Source organism: Hordeum vulgare, chromosome 1H (assembly GCF_904849725.1).
Source record: "Hordeum vulgare subsp. vulgare chromosome 1H, MorexV3_pseudomolecules_assembly, whole genome shotgun sequence".
Taxonomy (NCBI): domain Eukaryota; kingdom Viridiplantae; phylum Streptophyta; class Magnoliopsida; order Poales; family Poaceae; genus Hordeum; species Hordeum vulgare.
The window spans coordinates 33,165,408-33,189,724 of record NC_058518.1 but is presented as its reverse complement, the minus strand read 5'-3'; the positions used below and the strand labels follow the sequence as shown (position 1 = coordinate 33,189,724).

At 39.1% G+C, this 24,317-nt stretch overlaps 1 protein-coding gene across 1 annotated transcript; it reads right to left on the bottom strand.

Annotated features, from left to right (window-relative positions):
• Positions 1–8,365: 8,365 nt before the first annotated feature.
• Positions 8,366–9,123, bottom strand: LOC123406000. The gene is made up of 2 exons (XM_045099507.1): positions 8,701–9,123; positions 8,366–8,564 (listed from the first exon to the last, which is right to left on the bottom strand). The coding sequence occupies exons 1-2, from the start codon at positions 9,002–9,004 to the stop codon at positions 8,539–8,541; spliced, it is 330 nt and encodes a 109-aa protein (XP_044955442.1). The 5' UTR covers positions 9,005–9,123; the 3' UTR covers positions 8,366–8,538.
• Between the last annotated feature and the right edge of the window lie 15,194 nt (positions 9,124–24,317).

Below are 24,317 nucleotides of genomic sequence, written 5' to 3'. Positions count from 1 at the left end.
AACTATTTTTGTGGCTCTCTCTAGCAGTTTTGGATTTTTGTAGAATTTATAGGCGGAAGAGGTAGGGCAGAGGAGCCACGGGGGGCCCACAAGCCTGCTAGGCCCGCCCCCCAGGCCGGGGCTAGGGGGCGTGTGACCTCCCCCGAGGTCCTTTGCCTTGGTTCTCAAGTCTCCTGCATATCTTCTGTTATGGAAAAAATCATTCCGCGGGTTTTATTCCGTTCGGATTACGTTTAATATTCTCCTGTGAAAAAGGTCAAAAACACGGAAAAAAATAGAAACTGGCACTTGGCACTGAGTTAATAGGTTAGTCCCAAAAAGGATATAAAATAGCATATTCATACATACAAAACATCCAAAGTTGACAAAATAATAGCATGGAACCATAAAAAATTATAGATACGTTGGAGACGTATCACCCATCAATAGATATCAATGAGAGGAGTAGGTATTTCCATGCAACAGAATGTGAAAACTAAGTGGGTGTGCATCAAACTCTATAATGAAAAATTCCCACTACTATATGAAAGTAACAACATAGGGTACTCTCGATATGAAAAACATGGTGCTACTTTGAAGCACAAATGTGCATTAGCATGCCCCTTCTCTCTTTTCTCTCATTTTTTTCCTTTTTTCTTTCTCTTATTTTTCCGGAGTCTCATCCCGACTTGTGGGGGAATCATAGTCTACATCATCATTTCCTCACTAGGACAATGCTCTAATAATGAATAATGATGATCATCACACTTCTATTTACTTACAACTCCATATTACAACTCGATACCTAGAACATATTATTGTAGTATATGAATTCTTATCGCGTTGTACGAGGATGTGCAATGATCTAGCATAGTGCGTACATAAAAAAAGGACAATCCATGGAAATATCATGCTAGCTATCTTACGATCATGCAAAGCCATATGACAATGAATTCCCAAGTCATCAAAATGAAGCGATGGAAGTTGCATGGAAATATATCTCGGAATGGCTATATATCTCGGAATGCCATAATAGGTAGGTATGGTGGCTGTTTTGAGGAAGTAAAAATAAGGCTTATGCGTGATAGAGCGTATCATATCATGGGTTTGAATGCACCTGCGAAGTTTGCATCTACTCTCGAGGTAATAAAGGGCAATGCATGGTACCGTAGAGGCTAGCAAATTACTGTAAGAGTGCGTATAATCCATGGATTCACATTAGTTATAAAGAACTCACATACTGATTTTAAGATTTTATTAGCTCTCTCAAAGCAAAGCACTACCAGTATGCCCCGAGGGAGAAGGTTGGCAGGATTGAACCATCGTGCGACTCCGATTATAACAGCAAAAAGGATTTCAATCAAGGATAAATTATGCTCCAACTTCATCTCATAACCAGAGACTATCCGTGCATGCTTCGGGAATCACAAACCTTAATATAAGTATTATTACTACTCCACAATCATCAACTAATTCACCCACATATTACTATCTTAATGTCATAAAACTATTGTAGAGAATCAAACATATAATACTCACTCTTCTACAAGTTTTATGTAGGATTTTATGACTAACCATATAAATGACCAATTCCTTTTGAGTCTCTAATTAAATAGGTATAACTGAAGCATGAGATTTTAACTCTTTCTATAAAATACCATTCTTTAATAAATATAAGTGAAGCAAAAGAGTATTCTACAAATAACGCTTTTCTATATGTAGAAAACAGGCAATCCAAACTTCAAATGATATAATGGAGCACATGAAACATTCTATAAAGCCATACTCAAAAGATATAAGTGAAGTGCAATGAGCATTCTATAAATCAACCATGGACTATCTCATACCAGCATGGTGCATAAAATAAAAGTGAAAACTAAAAACAAATGATGCTCCAAGATTTGCGCATATCACGTGAACCAAATAAAGATGAAATCATACCGATACTTGTTGAAGAAATATGGGATGCCTTCGAGGGCATCCACAAGCTTAGACGCTTGAGTCTCCTTGGATATTTACTTGGGATTCCTTGGGCATCCCCAATATTGAACTCTTTCCTCTCGTTCTTATCCTCATATCGAGACCTCCTTGATCTTCGAACACTTAATCCACACAAAACTTAACAGAAAACTCGTGAGATCCATTATTTTAATAATGCAAATTAATAACTTAATTATTATTCCAAACCCATTCATATTTTGTTTTTTCATTATATCTAATGAAATATAACATCTCCATGGATTATACCATCGATACAATCGACAATTTCATCAAAATGAGCAAAATAATGCATCAAAAGCAAAATCTGTCAAAAACAGGACAGACTGTAGTAATCTGAACATTAACTATACTTGTTTAACTTTAAAACTCTAAAACATTAGGAAGAAATAAACAATGTAAAAGTTTCAGAAACTATCGACGTTCAAGTAAAAAATGTAAATTCAAGCATTACAGCCAAAGTTTCTCATTTTGCATGGCACATACCAACAAGCAATCTAATCATCTTGAAGGCAAATCTTGGCACATTATTTTTATAATACACAGGATTGTACAAGGGGATAATTATTTTTGTTGAAAAGTTTCTGTAATCGAGATTCACAAAGTTTCCATGGGCATGAACAAAGTTCAAGGACGTCCCCCACTTCAACGGTGTTCACTTTTCTCACTTTCACTTTCTTTTTTGAAAAGTTTTCGGTTCCCCTCTATATTTTTTTGTTTTTAAACTTTATAAAAGCACACAACAGAAAAAAATGACTCTTTAAAACTTCCGGGTTGTCTCCCTGGCATCGCTTTCTTTAAATCCATTTAGCTAGGCCTAAAGTGCTCAAGTAATGGATCCACGAGGATCCCAAGGTATATCAAAGTTAATTTTAATTAACAATGTTTCGTAATTTAGTAGTGAGAACAAAGCAACATATATCATGCAATGATAAAGTCTAACTCTCTTCCTATGCATCGTCATGTCATAAAATAACAATTCATGCACATCAATTAAAGGCCCATACATGGCATAAGCAGTTTCTTGCAATTTTATCATCTCGGAACATAAAGAGGTGGAGATGTAGTTCCTCTCTCATAATAATTGCAAGTAGGAGAAGCAAGAACATGCATATTATATCCATCAAAATCATCATGTGTAATGGTAAAACGCAACCCATCAATATAATTCTTAATAAGAACAAACTTCTTCATAATAGTGTAGTTGGGAGAATTCAAAAAGATAATAGGATTATCATGTGTGGGTGCAATAGCAACAACTTCATTCTTAACAAAAGGAACTATAGCAAGTTCATCTTCACAATCATAATGCATATTGGTATCTTGGCCACAAGCATAGCAAGCATCAATTTCATCAAAAAGGGATATTTCAAAAGAATCAACGGGGTCATAACAGTTATCATAGCATTCATTTTTCGGTAAGCATGAAGGTAAATTAAACAATGATGACTTTAAGAGATAATCTCATCACAAGGTTGGCACACGTAGCTAATCCTCTATTCCTCCTTTTCTTCTTCACTCTCATCATCATATTTTCATCCAATGAGCTCACAGTTTCATCAATTTCTTCTTCATAGGCTCCTGCAAAATATTAGTCACTTCTTGGACGACATAGGATTCCTGAATATATAGTTCAACATAAGCATTAGAATCATAGTTTTCGTAGCAATATTTAAGTACGGCAAAATTTTCAGATTTGTAAAGAGTAGCATCATACTTTTCAATCAAAGAAGCAATTTCATAATCACCCGTAAAAGCAACAAATTCTTCAATTTCTTCAACATCATAATAACTATAAACACCTTTATCATAAGAAGATAAGATTCCATTATCACTAAACACATTGGTAGGGAAGGTGTTTCTTAGGGTCTTCAGAATAACAAGTAACATCATATATTTCAGATAAATTCCAAGCATATCAATGCAAAGTATTAATATGATGCCATAAAAGTTTCCCTTTTTGATATAAGAGGTGTGACACATAATAAGCATGCTCATCTAATGATTTTCCCTCACCTAAACTAGTTGGGGTTTCAGCACGAGCACATAGGGATAGAAGATGATCCAAGTAAAAAACGCTTCAGTATTATGAGAGATTGTGGGTGGTTCTTCAACCATTGGTTCGGTAGGTACAACTAATTTTCTTGGTATTTTGCATTTCCTACCCATTACTAATGATATAAAACAAGGACAAGATAAAAACTACTTAGTGATAAAGCAGGAAAGCACACACGAGAATATTCACCCCACGCTATTGCTCCCCGGCAACAGCGCTAGAAAAAGGTATTAATAACCCACAAGTGTAGGGGATCCTTTGTACCCCTTTTCGATAAATAAGATCCGTAACTCCAATGGGGCTAAAAAATTACACGATTTGTTCCCATAAATTATCTTTCTTGCGCCCAAAGTAGAGCCCCAACTGACTTAAGGGGCAGCCACTAAACACCACCATGCGGCAGGGGTGTGGGTCGCGCCTTGGTGTCTAGTGGAGGTCGTGGGCCTTCATTGACGTTGATTCCAACTCACAATAATCACATATATCCAAACATAATTATCCGTAATTATTTATCACATTTGGACTTTGTTTGATATGGATATTTTGCGAAACAAAAAAACATGCAACAAACAGGAACTGGCACTAGGCACTGGATCAATATGTTAGTCCAATAAATCATATAAAATGTTGCCAAAAATATGTGAAAGGTGTATAATATTAGCATGGAAATATCAAAAATTATAGATACGATGGAGATGTATCAAATACACACTTTGATGAGGTGATCTAAGCTTTTGGGTTTAAACAAAGTTTATGAAGAAACTTGTAATTACAAGAAAATGAGTAGGAGCGCTATAGCATTTCTGATAAGTATATGTGGATAACATATCGTTGATTGAAAATAATGTAGAATTTCTAGAAAGCATGAAGGGTTGTTTGAAAGGAGTTTTTCACAGGAAGACCTGGGTAAAGCTTCTTGCATATTGAGCATAAAGATCTGTAGAGATAGATCAAGATGCTTGATAAGACTTTCCCAAAGCACACACCTTGGCACGATTTTAAAGGAGATCAAAATATATTGGTCAAAGAAGGAGTTCTTGTATGTATTGTAAGGCGTGAAGCTGAGTAAGACTCAAAGCTCGACCATAGCAGAAGAAAGATAAAGGACGAAGGTGCTCCCATATGGATCGACCATAGGCTCGATACTGTACGCCATGTTGTGCACTGCATGTGATGTGTGAATTGCCATGAGTCTGGCAAGGGGTACAACAGTGATCCAGAGTGGATCACTGGACAACGGTCAAAATTATCCATAGGTACATAAAGAGGACTTAGGAAATATTTCTCAGTAATGGAGGTGATAAATTGTTCATCGTGAAGCGTTGCATTGATGCAAGTTTTGACACCAATCTCGATGAATGTGAGTAGAAAACTAGATATGTATAGTGGTGCAGTCATTTAGAATAGCTCTAAGTGGATCACGGTAGTAGCATCTAGAGTATGACATATGGATTTTTAAAGTACACATGGATCTGAATGTTGAAGACCCATGGACTAAGACCTCTCTCACAAGTAAAACATGATCAAACCCGAGAACTCATTGCGTATGGATCACATGGATATGTGAACTAGATTATTGACTCTAGTGAAAGTGGGAGACTATTGTGAATATTCCCTAGAGGTAATGATAAATTGTTTACTAACATATTTCCTTATTCATGATAATAATTTATTATCCATGCTAGAATTGTATTGATCGGAAGTTGAGATACATGTGTGGATATATAGACAACGCCTTGTCCCTTGTGAGCCTCTACTAGACTAGCTCATTGCTCAAAGATGGTTAAAGTTTCCTAACCATAGAGAGGAGTTGTCATTTGATAACGAGATCACATCATTAGGAGAATGATGTGATGGACAAGACCCGACCATAAGCATAACATTTGATCATATCACTTTGTTTGAAGTATTTGTTCCTAGGACCATGATATCATGAAACTCCATGATACCGGAGGAATTTCTTGTGTGTGACAAATGTAAATTCATAACTTGATGATCATAAACATACTCTACAGGTATCTCTGAGTGTGTCTGTTGGGTTTGCATGGATCAAGACAGGGATTTTTCACTCCGTAGAGAGGTACCTGTGGACCCTCTCGGTAATACAACATAACAGGAAGCTTGCAAGCAATGTGACGAAGGATTTAGTCACGGGATCTTGTATTACAGAACGAGTAAAAAGACTTGTCGATAATGAGATTTAACTAGGTATAAGATACCAATGATCGTATGTCACGCAAGTAACATATCGCTAGACAAAGGAAATTGCATATGGGATTAACTGAATCCTTGACATCGTGGTTCAACCGATGAAGATCTTCGTTGAATATGTAGGAACCAATATGGGCATCCAGGCCCAGCTATTGGTTATTGATCAGAGAGGTGTCTGTGTCATGTCTACATGGTTCTTGAACCCGTAGGGTCGCACGCTTAACGTTCAGTAGCGCTAGGGTAATGTTGAGATATTAATAGTGGAAATTCCCAAAGTCGTTAGGAGTATCGGATGGGATCCGGGACATCACGGGCATCTCCAGAATGGTCGAAGGTAATTACTTATATATGGGAAGTCATATTCAGGGTTCCAGAAAAGTTAAGGAATTTTTTGGTAGAGTATCGGGAATGTTCTACAAGGTTTTGAGGGTTCCACTATGGGCCCCAATGACGTGGAAGGGCCCACATGGACCAAGCAGTGGGACTAGAGCCCACATGTGCTGGCTGCACCATTCCCCAAGGCACATGTAGTTTAAATCTAGAGATAAGATGTTATCTTCATGTTTAAAGGGTTTTCTCCCTTGTGGATGGACCTAGGAGGGTTTTGGACGCCCTCCCCTGCCCTCTAGCCTATATATAGATGGGGAGGTGCATGGGTCAGACAACCTTTCACCCCTGGGCATTGACTCTCCCAACTCCTCCCACATGTCTCTGGTACGCGGTTGGGAAAGCCGTGTCAGAATTCAGCTGCCACCACCATCATCACGCTCTTGTGTTGGTTTAGGTCTCATCTACCTATTCTCCTTCTCTTGCTGTATCAAGAAAGAGGATACGCCACTGAGCCTGACATGTGCTAAATTCGGAGGTGTCGCATGTGCGGTGCTTGGATCGGATTGGATCACGACGTGAGTACAACTACGCCAACCACGATCTATAGATCGCTAAAGCTTTTGGTCTACAAGGATATGTAGACACCTCTCCCTCTCATTGCTAGCATTGCTATAGAATAGATGTTGGATGTTTCGTAAGAAAAATATTGTTTCTCATGCAACATTCCCCAAAAAGCCCTTCCCCGGGCGCCCCCGTGAAACCCAGAGTTTAGACCCACTCACCCGTGGAAGCGTGCGATGACCGGCCTGAATAGCCGCATCGGCGTGTGCCCTTAAGCTCCTCTTGTTAGCCACTCCCTGCCGCTGCCCTGTGTTGGCGCCTATTGGTCGCGAGGCCAGCCAAAGGAAGGCGCACGCACACGAGCTATATCTCAGAGATGGTGTCCGCTCTACTTATCTGCTCCTCTCAACTTTGATGATGATGAAATCTGCCTCAACAATTCCAGGCTCTCCCCAATCGACTCCAACATTCTCCATGATCACTCTAGCCCGGGCCGTTGCTTTGCGCTCAACAACATCCGCGTAAACAACTAGACTAAATGGCTAGTCGAGGACGTTACTCAGGTCGAGAGCTGGATTTGCTACCAATGCCTCCACAACCTTGAGGAATTTGATCTCTTTGAGTTCTGGGGTGGATCACTTATGTCAGTGAGTCCCTACCAGCTTCAATTAACATCCATGCTCACATTAGTAGTCAAGCCACTTCGATATCGGATTCTCAGGGATACGCCTAGTTGGTAGTCAAGCCACTTTTACCATTGCGAACTCAAAATAGGGTTAAGTCACACTGCAACAAGGTGACCAACCCTGTTAATATTACAAACATTTCACCAATTCATTTAGAAGATGTGTCATATGATTAAAACACTATAATCTATATAATGGACAAAACAAACATTACATGCATGACAAAATCCAAGTACACCGGTATACACGAATTACCCCAGATTTGTGGGTGTGAAATCATACATCTAACTGAATATGCCACTTGTCTTTCTCTTCCTCTCCCCCTCCATCTCATCACATTTAGCAAATCAATTTGTATTTGGATCTTTGCATCAGTGAAGAATGCAAGTTACTAAGGCAAAAAATTGGTTGAGCTCGGGCATAAATGAACCCATTTACTTTGCGCATAAAAGTTGTTTATTTAACTATACCAATTTCTTGTAATATCCTTCACCTACCACAAGTCATAACTAGAACAAAAAAAATACTATATGAGCAAACATAATTTAGACAATTTGAGGAGAAGACTTTATTAGTTTAACAAACGTTCACATACAATGCTTAACTTAAACTTAATTTAGCACAACCTCAAAAATTACATATCTCAAAGGAAAGTTGTTGTGAGGCCAGCAACATGGAATGTAAAAGCCGATGCTTCTCCCGCTGATAAATTAGTCATTACGCTAGAGGAGGGAATGTGTAACCTGCAAGACAATTCAATTTGACACAACATATAATTAGAAAAGCACAACAATCATATAAAATGCATAACTAAAATCAAGACCATTTGAGGCCGAAGAAAGAATAATACAAAAAGTTCACTTAATATATTTCACTTACTTCCACACTTGTAGCCATGTGGGAATGGCTTCTTGCAGAAATTGGCAACGTAGCCAACCTTCTCCATACACCATGTCTTCTCTATCTCCTTGGTGACACCGGCGCAAAGGCATGGGATGTTTGCCTTCTGCACCACGGCGCAACACGCATCTGATGGAGCTAGCTTCGGTTCTGCTGGGAATTTATGATACTTACCACACTCCCTGATCATGTCTTGTCGATCACCGTCGCATTCGTCAGCCGACACGACTACCCCAATAGTGAGGATGATGAAACATAAGCACATGAGTTTCGCCATGGCCATGGCTTTTGTGTCTGCTACACTAGAGCCTTCTCTATCCCTTTGATGTTAGAATCCTACAATATAGGATTTGTGTGTATTCTTTGTGAATGTGTGGGGTACATGACTTACTTAGCTATGGCTTGGTTTATATAGCCTTGTTTGAGATGATGATACGGACGTATAAATTAGTAGTATATGTTGAAGATATAGCACTTTGTCCAACTATTGATGTGTACATTAATTGCACAACTATAGGCTAAATAATACATTAGTTATATTTCTTGAAGATACCATAGTGCATCAAACAATGAATGTGTACGTTAACGCCACACCGACACGTTATAAAGACAATAGTTGTGTATATGATATATCTTGAACATATGATACTACATCAAAGAAATGAATGTGTAAAGTAACTCTATATCTACAGGCTATACATTGAGGATACGAAATAACATCAAGAAATGAATGTGTACATTAAATCCACATCGACACGTTATACATACAATAGTTGTATATATGATATATCTTGTAGATATTGTACTACATCAAAGAAGTGAATTTGTACATTAACTCTATATATACAGTCTATACCTTGAAGAAAGGAAATAGCATAAAACAATGAATATGTACATTAACTCCACCTTGACATGATATAACAATAGTTGTATATATAATGTATCTTGAAGGTATGGTTCTAATCAAAGAAATGGATTTGTACATTAACTCTATATCTACACGATATACATTGAAGATATGAAATAACATCAAACAATGAATGCATACATTCACTCCACATCCGCATGTTATACAGACATTAGTTGTATATGATATATCTTGAAGATATGATACTGCATCAAATAAATGAATGCATACATTAATGCACATCTATAGGCTACAACATTACATTAATTACAAATATCTTGAAGATATGTTATTGAATCTTTATTTGAATGTGTATATTAATTGCACATATGTAGACTGCAACATTACATCAAATGGCTACAATATTGCATCACACTTTAAAAATATGCACTAAATCCTATTTATCACACTACATAAGACAATCGACATCACTAGTAGAAAAAGGGTCTTTCGACCGAGGTCCGAAAGACCATTAGTCCCGGTTCAAACCAAAACCGGGACCAGTGCGAGGCATTTGTCCCGGTTCGGTTTGCCGAGGCATTCGTCCCGGTTCGGTTCACGTCATTAGTCCCAGTTCAGGGAAAACCCGGGACTAAAGATCCACCGACTGCCACGTGGCGTCCCGCGGATCATTAGTCCCGGTTTGTGGCACGAACCGGGACTAAAGTGTAGGCTATTAGTCCCGGTTTTAGACAAAAACTGGGACTAAAGTTTTTCCTATATATACCGTCGCCCCTGCACACACTCTCCTCTGTTTTTTGGTTGAAGTATGCCCATGCCATGTGTCACCCTTGCCACTCTAGTTCATGCACTTGACGTGTTCGACGAAATGCCCAATCCACACTAGTTAAGCTTTCTCCTCTCCAAACTCGACCTCCAAACTCCATTTTCCTCAATATTTGTCTACGTTTGGCCATGCACCAACTCCACAAGTGTTTTAAAAGGTTAGCTACTTCATCATTTCATGTGTCACTTCTAGTTTAGCTCATTTGAAATGCTCAAATTAACTTCTTAAAGTCTGCACATGTGTAGGGTGCCGTCCCGTGCTCATCCTCACCGTTGTCGATCGCCCCGCGCCGATCTCGGCGCGAGCACAACCGTGGTGAGACTCTTGTTATTGTCTTCTTTTTCAAAGAAAAAAAATCTTACTTGTATGATTTAGATACATACTTGTATAAATTACTTACTTTTATTATTTTTTGTTCTTATATAGTATGATGGTTTTGGTATCCGCCTCCGTCGGCCCTCGTCTTGTCTATGATTCGGATGTGGTATATATTATCTTTTATAACTATTTGTTTTATTTATTGTTTATGACAATTACGACGACCAACCTGACATATATTTTTTTAATCCAGGAGGTATGCGAACCGGAAATTCCAACCCACGTAGAAATTCTTCTCAAGAAGTTAAATTTGGTTGAAAAAGAAAACAAATACTTGAAGGAAAAATTGAAAATAATTGAGGACAAGAATATGGAACTGGAGTTGCATGTCGCCGATGTCATCGATGAACGCAAGATGAAGATCGATGTGATGTTGTTGAAGATGGATGCACATCGCTTGAAGATGGATGCAATGCGCTCGAAGACGGATGAAATGCGCTTGAAGATTAGGATTAGAAAATATGCCATTGATAAAGAGGCTTGGTATCATTATGTTGTTGGGTCAATTGTTACATGCAAGCATGTGATCAATCGAAAAACTGGCTCTACTTAGCATATGAAGACGAGCATTTCGGGACTGGACGAGGCGTGATGATGATTGAATTCGAAGAAGTATTTGAGTTGTACAAACAAGACGCCCTCGACAAAAGTATCATCAGTGCCTATTGTTTGTAAGCATTATTAATTTATATCATTAAGTCTTACTCAGTTCGTTCTTGCATGTAGAATCTTACTCATCACTATATTAATTTTGCAGAATGAAGATTCTCGAATGCAAAAGAGGACAAATCTATAACATTGGGTTCATTGACCGAAATTATAATCATCAGCAAAATGTCTAATCGAATGCCCGCGAGATAGAGAACAACTTGGTAAAAGCGTTAAGGTTTTTCTGTACCAAAAGGGATATACTATTTCCTTACAACTTCAAGTGAGTGTTATACTATACACACATTCTATTTTCGCTTACTCATGTTATTATAAGTGTACGTATAATTGAGTCTTTATGCGCGCGCATGTTTCACTTTATTTTGGTAATCATTGTACCTGACAAAGGACAAGTAATAGTCATGTACCCGAAACGCACATCCCTCACTGCATGGATGAACATGCAGGAATGCCTCCAGAAGTAATTTTAAATATTATGGCACTACATCGACAACTTCTCGTTCATTTTCTGATAGCAACAGAAATTAATATAGAACTCCTTTATTCATTTCCTTTTCTTGGCAGGGCTTGGAAACGGTTCACCGCCAAGACTCGAGGTGATTGGAAGCCAGAGCTTACATTTAAACAAATAAATGTAAGTAACTACTAGCTAGATCCGCACATCTCTTTATTCTAGTTTCAATACCATTACAATTCTTGATTAAGTTTTTGATTGAACTCTATTCTCGTAAAGTTCTTGAGGCAGGAACACAGGAAAAATTTATGTGTATACTATGTTCGCGAGTTCATTCGCCAGACGGCCCATGCGAAGGACAAAAACCGGGACCTCAAAAAATTGAAGTACGATAAACAATACTCACAGCTTTATTTTATTACCGTGAATTGTGTTCGGTTTCATTGATATATATATTGACGCATTCTTTAAATTAGATCGAACGGTTGCAGGACGGTCTTCTACCACAGGAATACGAGCAATTCAAGAGGAAATTGTCGGATTCTTTGATGCAGAGGTCCTAGATCCCACGGGAGAATACTATTGCCATTTGATGGAAAATATATGAAATGATATAGTGTAAAAAAGATGCATATGTGCATGTAACTCGTGTCTACATTTTGTAAGTACGTTCGACAAAGCACGAATGATGAGATGCATGGTGTAATATATTTGTGACGATGTGCAATGTAGTTGTTCCTTTATTGGTGTGTGTGTGCAATCCAATTTAGTGCAAAACAAAAATTAAAAAATGGCCAAAACAAATAAATGGGAAAATAGTGGGCCAACCGAACCGGGGCTAAATGCCCTTTTTCTACTAGTGGCCCAACCGAACCGGGGCTAAAGGCCCTTTTTCTACTAGTGCATGTACATTAATGGACCCATATCTCAGGTAAAAAATAAGGTTGAACCGACAGACGGAGCTTTTTGAGGAACATATCGGGTCTCGGCCCAGTTTTTCAGATAAAAGCATAGGTAAGGCCTAATAAATCTATGTTATTGTGACATACAAGACAATCTTCTCATTTTGCTTGTGTTATTACTATGGGCTTATCGATTAGCCCCTTCTTACTTTCATGTCACAATCGCTACTTGTTGATCCCACATATCTTTTTTCCATCTGGTTTCCTATAAATATATAGTAGTTGGTCCCCGCGCATAGCCACAAGAACTTTGTTAAAAGTTACACACAAAGTAGTTCATAAATAGGTAAAACTAATGAAGAACAAATGTAATTGTTCTCACCATGCTCGCATGAACCAAGGGAAAAGAGCAGGTGTGGATGGAAGGTAGAACGTCGAGCCCCAACACGAGGGAGTAGGTGAAGAAATGGACATCTCTTTGGAGATTCCAAGTGTCGTCAAAGATCAGGGTATTTCTCTCGCGCCTTACCAAGCACTCTCTTCCCACTATATTGTACTAGTTCATAGAAACATGCAACTTACAGGAGATGCGAGATATGCGGTCACACGGATTTCTCTAGGCGTTCCTGTCTATAGTCCACAATGCCAAAAACGTGTATGTTCTAGTTGACCAGAACATGAACAAACTATTGCACAACTCGCAAGAACCCCATGAACGTGGATGGCTTGTTAATCTGATTGATCTCTTGAAACACAAATATTCGGTGAAACTGCTTGTGACATCGTAGGCAATCTGGTGTCCCGATTTGGTGAATTAATCATTTCTAGGTGGTGAAGAACTTGAATTGTGGCAGGAGAGGTTGTTATTTTGGTCACATGTCCCGGAGACTGAAGAACAAGCTAGATTGTACCAAGAAGCAATGTACATTACCTTTGACTGTCATCGGTCAATTGCGGCTGACAGAATCACATCCTAGGTGCATTGTATCCCATATAAAATTCCAGATGAAAAAATATTTGAGGCGGCATATTTCTAAATTTGAAATTCTCGCGTTAATTGCAGAATATATATTCCTAGCCCATATGTAATCATTTAAAAGATCGTTTGTCATCAATCAACATGTCTATTGTATTTTTCCAGGATAAAAACATTTCTATTGTATTCAAGTTCTACACATTTATACGTGTCAGTCTATAATTTTCCAGATGCACCCATTTGCCACCGTATAGTGCTACAAACAATAATAACTAAATATTTCCTTGTTAGAAACTCAAAATAATTTAAATCATGATTCTCCATATGCAGACATACATGCAAGTATCACCACATATTAAAATGACACTTAGTACAACCCAAGGAACTGTTTCAGCACGAACAAATGAGACAGGACCTCATAGTCTCCATGTTGGGCCCCACTTTAGATCGTGATAGATCACCCGTGGGCTGCAACTAAGTGGTAATTTTTTTTTCCTAACCTGATTATTTAGAAGAATAGAAAAACATCAATTTAAGCTGGCATCCAAAGATACAAATATATGCATGATAAACATTGTTTAGTGAAATATTTTCATGCACATACTTTAAGCAAAATTTTGGTATCATCATATACTTCTGAATATCAATATCTTGCAACCTAATGGCAGTTTGATGTTCCCAACATAAAATGTATGTAATCCGTACAAAGAGAATAGAATTAGGGTCAATGAAGATTTAGAGAATAAATACTAATTAAGGCTATCTTTCGAATGCGTGCTTAGGATAAAAAAATAAAGTCAAATGGAAAACACAACCCATACAACAGTTTAAATGACCAAAAACGAAGTAAACACAAGAAGTGGACACGGAAGGACTACATTATCATGTATGCCACTAATAGAACACCCTAGACCGGTCTGGATTTCTTTGTATAAGATATGTTAGAAGAGTTCATTCCACGTAAGCCATCATACCTCTAATTCGCGAGATAAAACTCCATCATAGTAACAAACTATACAAGGCATACTATAATAATGGATATGCACCATTTCCAATAGATATGATGATTCCTAGAATAAAGAAGCTTACAACTTAGTACACCTTCAGCTTCACTTCGTACTCCTTGATAGACTCTAGGTGATACACATTTCTCATTAGATTCCTTTCTTTTTATCAGTTATTGAAGGGAAAACCCAAGCCCAAACCAAGAGCCAAATTAAATTATTTTTGCCACCAAATAGGATTATATGAACAAAACACTATTTTGTCTAACTGAAAGGTTGTTTAGATAAGAGTAAAAAATAATACTTTATTTTTGGTTTGTTTGGTTCAGTCCAATTCTGCACAAGGTTACATACATTGGGTGAGCCAAAAACATTGAACAACAACATTCTTAAACAATAGGCTTGTAATTGTGAGATAACATATCTTCCACTTTATGATTGTTGACAGCAAATGGTTACTGCTTTGCACTTCAAATATGTTCATCCAATGACCTTAAAACTACCGTCCATCACACATGAACGAAGTTGTTACAAAAGGAAGCTTGAGTTGAAATGAAAAATTACTTGGGAGTGTGAAATGGTTTAACAAAACAGTAGCTTGCTATTGATTGCACCAGTAAACATATATTGACATCCAAGTGCATGCACATTCTTCAAATATGGGCACTAAAGTACCAACCACTCTGGACAATAAATAATTATTTATAATCATATAAGAAGTTAGGAACTTGACAATCTAATGAAACAGTTAATTATATAATATCTGGGTGTAGATTTGCACAAGAATTATGTTCAAATCATTCAACTCTAGACATTCCACATGAAAATCTGCCATGTGTGAAATTTGTAGTTCATACAATACTTCTTTGATATCAACAAAAAATAAATCCTTTATTAGCATGATCTAACAATAAGTAGTTTAGGAATCGTGGTACTATTACGATGATATGCCAAAAGGAGGCTTCCCCGTTTCCCTAATAAGTTTAACAATATAATAAAAATTCAAATTGTGTTTGTGTTATTAACCAAGTCATAATTTTTACTTTGAATTATAAAATATCCAAGGAAGCAAATATATAGACAATAATAAAGCCAAAAAGACTAACCGCACTAATGCACCATGGAAACATGACTAAATTAGTGGATCATTTGTTTCTTTCCTTTGGAGAATTGACTTGTGCAAAATTTATTGATAAAATAATATTATCCTTTTAAGTGAACACATATGGAGGAAATGTGCAGTAACACAATATGTAACTAACTATAGGTGAAAATGCTGCAGTTAAATAAAAAAATTACCAACCTCTTAGTTTCAAGCAGAGTAAACCAGTATGTGGAGCCCGTGGTGTTGGGGAACGTTGAATGGGAAACAAGGACTAGTAGAAATATAGGCTTTGGTCCACGAGTGAAATCCCATGTGGACCCATGGGGGCATCGGTCCCGGTTCGTGAGGCAACGGTTTTGGCTGGACGTCGTGGGCCATTGGTTTCGGTTCGTCTGACCCCTTTGGTCCAGGTTCCAGACACGATCCGGGACCAATGGCCCTCGCTCCTGGCCCACAACCATTGGTCTCGGTTTGTGGCTGGAAGCTGGACCAAATGGTGTCCTTTAGTCCCGGTTCCACCAACAAACCGGGACCAATGGTAGGCCTATATATACCCCCAGCCCGCGAGGAAAGCAGTGCACTGCTCTGTTTTTTTGGCCGGCCGTGGGAGAGCTTTGTGGTGCTCTAGCTCACCTCCTTTGCACATGAGGTGTTCGATAAAATTCGCGAGCCACACTTAAGCTTTCTCCTCTCGAAGCTCCTTGTCCAAGCTTCATTTTCCTCAAGATTTGTTTAGGTTTGGCGGTCCATCCTATGCCGTCCCCGTCCTCACTACCATAGGTCGCCCATGCCCATCTCGGCATCGACACCACTGTGGTTAGCCTCTTCTTCTTATCTTCTTTCTAAAAGAAAAAAAGTTCTTACTTGTATGATTTAGATAGATAATTGTGTAATTTTCTTACTTTTATTATTGTTTGTTATTATATAGTGCCATGGTTTTGGTATTCGCCTCCGTCGGCCCTCGTCCTGTGTCTGATTCGGATGTGGTATATATTATCTGTTATAACTATTTTTTTATTTAGTGTTTATGACAATTATGTCGACCAACGTGACATAGATTTTTTAATCTAGGAGGTATGTGAACCGGAAATTCCAACCGACAAAGAAATTCTTGCTGAGAAGTTAAATTTGGTTGAGAAAGAAAACAATTACTTGAAATAAAAATTACAAAGAGTTGAAGGGGAGAAGATGAAATTGGAGTTGAATGTTGCCGATGTCGTCGATGATCACAAGATCAATATGGATGCAATGTGCTTGAAGATTAAAAAGATTAGAAAATATGCGATTCATACTGAGGCTTGGTATCATTATGCCATTGGATCAATTGGTACCTTAGTCGCGGTTATGATCGTATTTGTTGTTGCATTTAAATTTTGTAATTTCAATGTATGTTTGAATTAGATGCTCTAGAGAGCTATATATTTCTCAATAATGAGAACTATGTATGAAAAGTTATGTATTTATTTTAGTCACTACTGTACTTTGGCTTTAATGTGATGATGAATTTCTATTAATTTGGTCACTTCTTTATTCATGATATTGTGTAATGGTTTTTAATACACTTTATTATATAACGCACGCAGATGAACCGGCAATGTATTTACCGTGACCGACGCACCTCCGAGTATTTTAAGGGCATGCATAATTTTCTCGAAGCGGATGAGGCAAACAAGAAGAATGGTTTTATGCATTGTCCATGTACTGTCTGTGGGAACACGAAGGCTTCCTCCAACTCTAAAACACTTCACTTCGACCTAGTTGAGAAGGTTTTTATGCCACATTATAATGTTTGGACCAAGCACAGAGAAAGAGGGGTTATGATGGAAGTCAACGAAGAAGAAGAGGATGATGACAACTACACGCCCCCTGAATACGCTGATGCTGCAATTGGGGAAGCTGAAGATCTAGAGTAACCATACGATGTGGCCCATGATGATCTTTGCCGGGTCATTCTTGATGCACAGAGATAATGCGAAAGTGAAAGGGATAAGTTGAAGTTCGATCGCATGTTAGAGGATCACAAAAAAAAGGTTGTACTCAAATTGCAAAGATGACAAAACAAAGCTTGGTCCCACACTTGAATTGCTACAACGCAAGGCAGACAATGGTGTATCTCGGAAGGGATTTAGTTTGCTACTAAAAATAATGAAAAAGAAGCTTCCAAAGGATAACAAATTGCCCGGCAGTACGTACAAAGCAAAGAAGGTTCTATGCCCTCTAGGATTGGAGGTGCAGAAGATACATGCATTCCCTAATGACTACATCCTCTACCGCGGTGTGTACGAGGATTTGAACACATGATCGGTATGCGGTGCATTGCGGTATAAGATCAGATGAGATGACCCTGGTGATGTTGAGGGTCAGCGCAGCGGGGAGAGGGTTCCTGCCAAGGTGATGTGGTATGCTCCTATAATAATACTGTTGAAACATCTATTCAGAAATAAAAAGAATGTCGAGTTGATGCAATGATGCGTAAAAGACCGTAAGAAAGATGGGAAGTTGAGAGCTCCCGCTGACGGGTCGCAATGGAGAAAGATCGAGAGAAAGCGGAGCGACTTTATAGGTGACCCAAGGAACGTATGGTTTGGTTTAAGTGCACATGGCATTAATCCTTTTGGTGAGCAGAGAAGAAAGCATAGCACATGGAATGTGACTCTATGTATGTATAACCTTCCTCCTTGGTTGTGCATGAAGCGGAAGTTTGTTATGATGCCAGTGCTCATCCAAGGCCCTAAGAAACCCGACAATGACATTGATGTGTACCTAAGGCCATTAGTTGATGAAGTTTTACAACTATGGAATGGAAGAGGTGTACGTGTGTGTGATGAGAACGAACAGGAGGAATTTGACCTACATGCGTTGCTAGAGTTGCTGCTAGACGTGATGATACTTCTGAAACTGCTGATACTATTGAAGTAGAACCCGCTACTATGCCTGAATTGCCTGTTATGCCTGAGCGCTATGTTATGGATGGAGAGATAGCTGAGGACTTTCCTACGTGTAAGGATAGTTATGATGTTGAGAGACTACTGCGCAAGTGGAAAGAAAAATCTTTGAACGCTAGGATGAAATACGACCCGAAGTTTGCTACTTCGCCTATATTTGTGACCGATAAGGATTATGAATTATCTGTCGACCTTGAGTTAATCACTCTGGTCGAATCTGATCCTTTTCACGGTTATGACTTTGAAACGGTTGTAGCCCATCTTACCAAACTGAACGATATAGCCACCCTATTCACTAGTGAGGAAAAGATCCGCCACTACTATATCCTCAAGTTATTTCCTTTCTAGCGAAAGGATGATGCTAAGACTTGGTTCACTTCTCTTTCTCCTGGTTGTGTGTGTAGCCCCCAGGATATGGTTTACTACTTCTCTGAGAAATATTTCCCTGCCCATAAGAAGCAAGCTGCCTTGCGTGAAATATACAACTTTGCTCAAGCTGAAGAAGAGAGTGTCCCACAAGCTTGGGGGAGGCTCATCCAGCTACTGAATGCTTTGCCAGATCACCCTCTTGAGAAGAATGAAATACTTGATATCTTCTATAAGGGACTTGCCGATGCTTCCAAAGACCACCTACATAGTTGTGTTGGTTGTGTTTTTATGGAACGAACTGTAGAACAAGCTGAGATTCTACTGAATAACATCTTGTGCAATGAGAACGCTTGGACTATTCCCGAACCACCTCCTAATACAACTCCGAAGAAAAGAGGTATTATATTCCTCGGTCCTAAAGATATGCAAGAAGCTAAGAAATCTATGCAAGAGAAAGGCATTAAATCTAAAGATGTCAAAAACCTACCACCTATCAAAGAGATACATGGTCTTGATAACCCGATACAAGTAGTAGAAGTAAATTCTCTACGTAGGTTTGATGAGAGTGATATTCCTTTTGATAAACCTGCTAGCTTATGCCTGGATGAATTTGATAACTTTGTTGCCAAACAATGGAGTTTCAATGATTATGTTAGCACACAATTGGTACAGAATGCTCGTATGCTTAGTCATTTAAGTGCTTGTGTGGACAGAAATGTCAATGATCTTAAGCTTCTGAGTAAACATGCCTCTATGGTTACTACTCAAGTAGAACAAGTACTTAAAGTTCAGAATGACTTGCTCAAAGAGTTGAATGACAATTCTGTCAGAGTCGTTACTAGAGGAGGTAGAATGACCCAGGAACCTTTGTATCCTGAGGGTCATCCGAAGAGAATTGAACAAGATTCTCAAGGAGTTAGAACTGATGCACCTAGTCATCCTAGAAAGAAGAAGAAAGATGATAGGAACCTACACGCTAGCAACCCTGTTGCTGCTACACCTGAGAGTCCAAACGATGTCTCCGTCTCTAATGCTGAAACACAATCTGGTGATGAACATGAGCCTAATGATAATATCAATAGTGATGTTCATGTTGATGCTCAACCTAGCAATGATAAGGATGTGGAGATTGAACATGTTGATCTTGATAACCCACAACATAAGACTAAAACATACGATAAGAATGACTTCACTGCTAGGAAGCATGGTAAAGAAAGGGAACCATGGGTTCAGAAACCCATGCCCTTTCCTCCCGAACCATCCAAGAGAAAGGATGACACTACAGGAATTCGCTTCTTTGTCGTCTGCCATCACACACGGCATACAGTAAATCCCGGACAACAAAGAGAATATCACAGACAGCAAAGAATCTCACGGCCGGCAAAATTTTTACCTCAGTCTACGATGGCATCGTAGCTTCTTTGTCGTCTGTCTCCCCAAAGCAGACGTCAAAGAGCTTTGTCGTCAGCTTTTCATAGGAGAAGTTGGAAAAGTGATCAAGACGGCAGCCGACAGGCGTTGCCTCCGTTAGGGGCTAACGGAGGCTTTGTCGTCTGCCTCCCCCTCCTCTTTGTCGTCTTCCTCCCCCCCTCTTCTTTGCAGTCTGCCTCCTCATCCTCCCCCCCTCCACTCTTTGTCATCTTCCTACCCCTCCCCCCTCCTTTGTGCCCTCTTCTTTGCCGTCTGTCCCCGTGCAAGCATACGATAAAGATACTATATGGCCAGCTGCTACTGCCCAGGTTGCACAGCTCGGCGCCACGTGGCACCTTTGCCGTCGGCTAGCTGACGGCAAAGGCCTTTGCCATCAGCTGGCAGACGGCAAAGAGCCAATATTGTCACATTTTTGTTTATTTTTTCTATTTCACAGCACATATACATATAATTCATAGCACATATATGATAAATAGGAGGAAAAGGAGGACAAGGAGAAGGAGGAGGAAAAGAAGAAGGAGGAGGAGAAGAAGGAGGAGGAGAAGAAGAAAAAATAAGAGAAGGATAAGGAGGAGGAGAAGAAGAAAAAAGAAGAGAAGGAGAAGGAGAAAAAGGTGGAGAAGAAGGAGGATAGAAGAATAAGGAGAAGAAGGAGGGCTCCATCTCCTCTCCTCATCCATCTCCTTCTTCTTCTCTTCTTCTCGTCCTCCTTCTTCTTCTTCTCCTTCTCTTTCTCCTTCTCTTCTTCTCATATTCTTCTTCTTCTTCTTCTTCTTCTTCTTCTTCTTCTTCCTTCTTTTCATTTCTCCTCTTCTCCTCTTCTTGAAGCTAAACTATCTAACTATGTCTTTTTGGAGCTAAATGGGCTAATTATGTCATTATAGAGGAAAACAAGCTAAGTATATAATATTAATGAGCTAACTAAGGTTCTTATGCCATTTTGAGCTTATAATGTCTTTTAGGAGCTAAATTGGCTAATTATACCATTGTTGGGGAAATTAAGGCAAGGAGAATATGAAAGAGGAGAAGAAAGAGGAGGAGTAGGAGAAGAAGAATAAATAAAGAAGAAGGAGGAGGAGGGCGGAGGACTAGAAGGTCCTTGGCCTTCTCCTCCTTCTCCTCATCCTCCTCCTCCTCCTCCTCCTCCTTCTCTTCTTCTTCTTCATCTTTCTTTTCATATTTTCTATTTCTTCTCCTCTTCTCCTATTCTTGGAGCTAAATTAGCTAACTATGTCTTTTTGGAGCTAAATGGGCTAATTATCCCATTTTAGAGTAAAACAGGCTAAGTATATAATATTAATGAGCTAACCATGGTTCTTACGCCATTTTGAGGTTATTATGGCATTTTGGAGCTAAATGGGCTAATTATGTTATTGTTGGGGAAATTAAGGCAAGGAGAATATGAAATAGGAGAAGCGAGAGGAGGAGGAGAAGAAGAAGAAGAAATAAAGAAGGAGGAGAAGGAGGAGAAGGACTAGAAGGTCCTTGGCCTTCTCCTCCTCCTCCTCCTCCTTCTCCTTCTTCTCTTCTTCTTCTTCTTCTTTCTTTTCACTTTTCCTATTTCTTCTCCTCTTCTCCTCTTCTTAGAGCTAAATTAGCTAACTATGTCTTTTTGGAGAAAAATGGGCTAATTATCTCATTTTAGAGGAAAACAAGCTAAGTATATAATATTAATGAGCTAACCAAGGTTATTATGCCATTTTGGGCTTATTATGGCATTTTGGAGCTAATGGGCTAATTATGTCATTGTTGGGGAAATTAAGGCAAGGAGAATATGCAAGAGGAGAAGAAATAGGAGGAGGAGGAGAATAATAATAAGTAAAGAAGAAGGAGGAGAAGGAGGAGGAGGAGGAGAAGGACTAGAAGGTCCTTGGCCTTCTCCTCCTTCTCCTCCTCCTCCTCCTCCTTCTCCTCCTTCTCTTCTTCATCTTCTTCTTTCTTTTCACTTTTCCTATTTCTTCTCCTCTTCTCCTCTTCTTGGAGCTAAATTGCCTAACTATGTATTTTTGGAGCTAAATGGGCTAATTATCTCATTTTAGAGGAAAACAAGCTAAGTATATAATATTAATGAGCTAACCAAGGTTATTATGCCATTTTGAGCTTATTATGGCATTTTGGATCTAATGGGCTAATTATGTCATGGTTGGGGAAATTAAGGCAAGGAGAATATGAAATAGGAGAAGAAAGAGGAGGAGGAGGAGAAGAAGAAGAAATAAAGAAGAAGGAGGAGAAGGAGGGGGATGAGGAGAAGGACTAGAAGGTCCTTGGCCTTCTCCTCCTTCTCCTCCTCCTCCTCCTCCTCCTTCTCCTTCTTCTCCTCCTCCTTCTTCTCCTTCTCCTTCTTTTCTCTTTCTCTTATTCTTTTTGTTCTTCCTTTTCATTTCTCCTCTTCTCCTCTTCTCGGATCTAAATTAGCTAACTATGTCTTTTTGGAGCTAAATGGGCTAATTATGCCGTTTTAGAGGAAAACAAGCTAAGTATATAATATTAATGAGCTAACCAAGGTTATTATGCCATTTTGAGGTTATTATGGCATTTTGGAGCTAAATGGGCTAATTATGTCATTTTTGGGGTAATTAAGGCAAGGAGAATAGGAAATAGGAGAATAAAGAGGAGGAGGAGAAGAACAAGAAGAAGTAAAGAAGAAGGAGGAGAAGGAGGAGGAGGAGGAGAAGGACTAGAAGGTCCTTGGCCTTCTCCTTCTCCACCTCCTCCTCCTTCTCCTTCTTCTCTTCTTCTTCTTCTTCTTTCTTTTCATTTTTCCTATTTCCTCTCCTCTTCTCCTCTTCTTGGAGCTAAATTAGCTAACTATGTCTTTTTGGAGCTAAGTGGGCTAATTATCTCATTTTAGAGGAAAACAAGCTAAGTATATAATTTTAATGAGCTAACCAAGGTTCTTATGCCATTTTGAGCTTATTATGGCATTTTGGAGCTCAATGGGCTAATTATGTCATTGTTGGGGAAATTAAGGCAAGGAGAATATGAAAGAGGAGAAGAAAGACGAGGAGGAGGAGAAGAAGAAGAAATAAAGAAGAAGGAGGAGAAGGAGGAGGAGGAGGAGAAGGACTAGAAGGTCCTTGGCCTTCTCCTCCTTCTCCTCCTCCTCCTCCTCCTCCTACTTCTTCTCTTCTTCTTCTTCTCCTTTCTTTTCATTTTTCCTATTTCTTCTCCTCTTCTTGGAGCTAAGTTAGCTAACTATGTCTTTTTGGAGCTAAATGGGTTAATTATGTCATTGTTCGGGAAATTAAGGCAAGGAGAATATGAAAGAGGAGAAGAGAAACTTACCGTAGTGGTCATCAAGGAGGAGAAACAGATGGAGAAGGGTCGTGCGATGGCGCTCGGGAGTTGTTCTGCAGAATAGATATTTTGCAATGTCTCATTTAGCATGATGACACTCAATTATTAATACTAGTTTATAATGAAACTCACCGTGCCAATCATAGAGAAGACGGGCATCGGCGGAGGGACTTGACCGCTCTTCTAGAACAGACCGTGAAGAGTGGGTCGTATTAGTTAGTAATGAAACAGACATTACACACATGATTTGGCTAATGTGAAAAAAAACTTACCGCAAAAAGCTCGTACAGGGCCCGTTGACCCGCCTCATTCCGGGACCTCGCCTCCTCAATCAATCGTATCGTGGTCTGGTCCCTCCCATCAAGAGCAGCC

Coding starts and splice junctions, on each gene's coding strand:
- LOC123406000 (XM_045099507.1), bottom strand. CDS start 9,004: ATGGCCATGGCGAAACTCATGTGCTTATGTTTCATCATCCTCACTATT. Junction 8,565..8,700: donor ACATGGCTACAAGTGTGGAA/GTAAGTGAAATA, acceptor ATTGTCTTGCAG/GTTACACATTCCCTCCTCTA.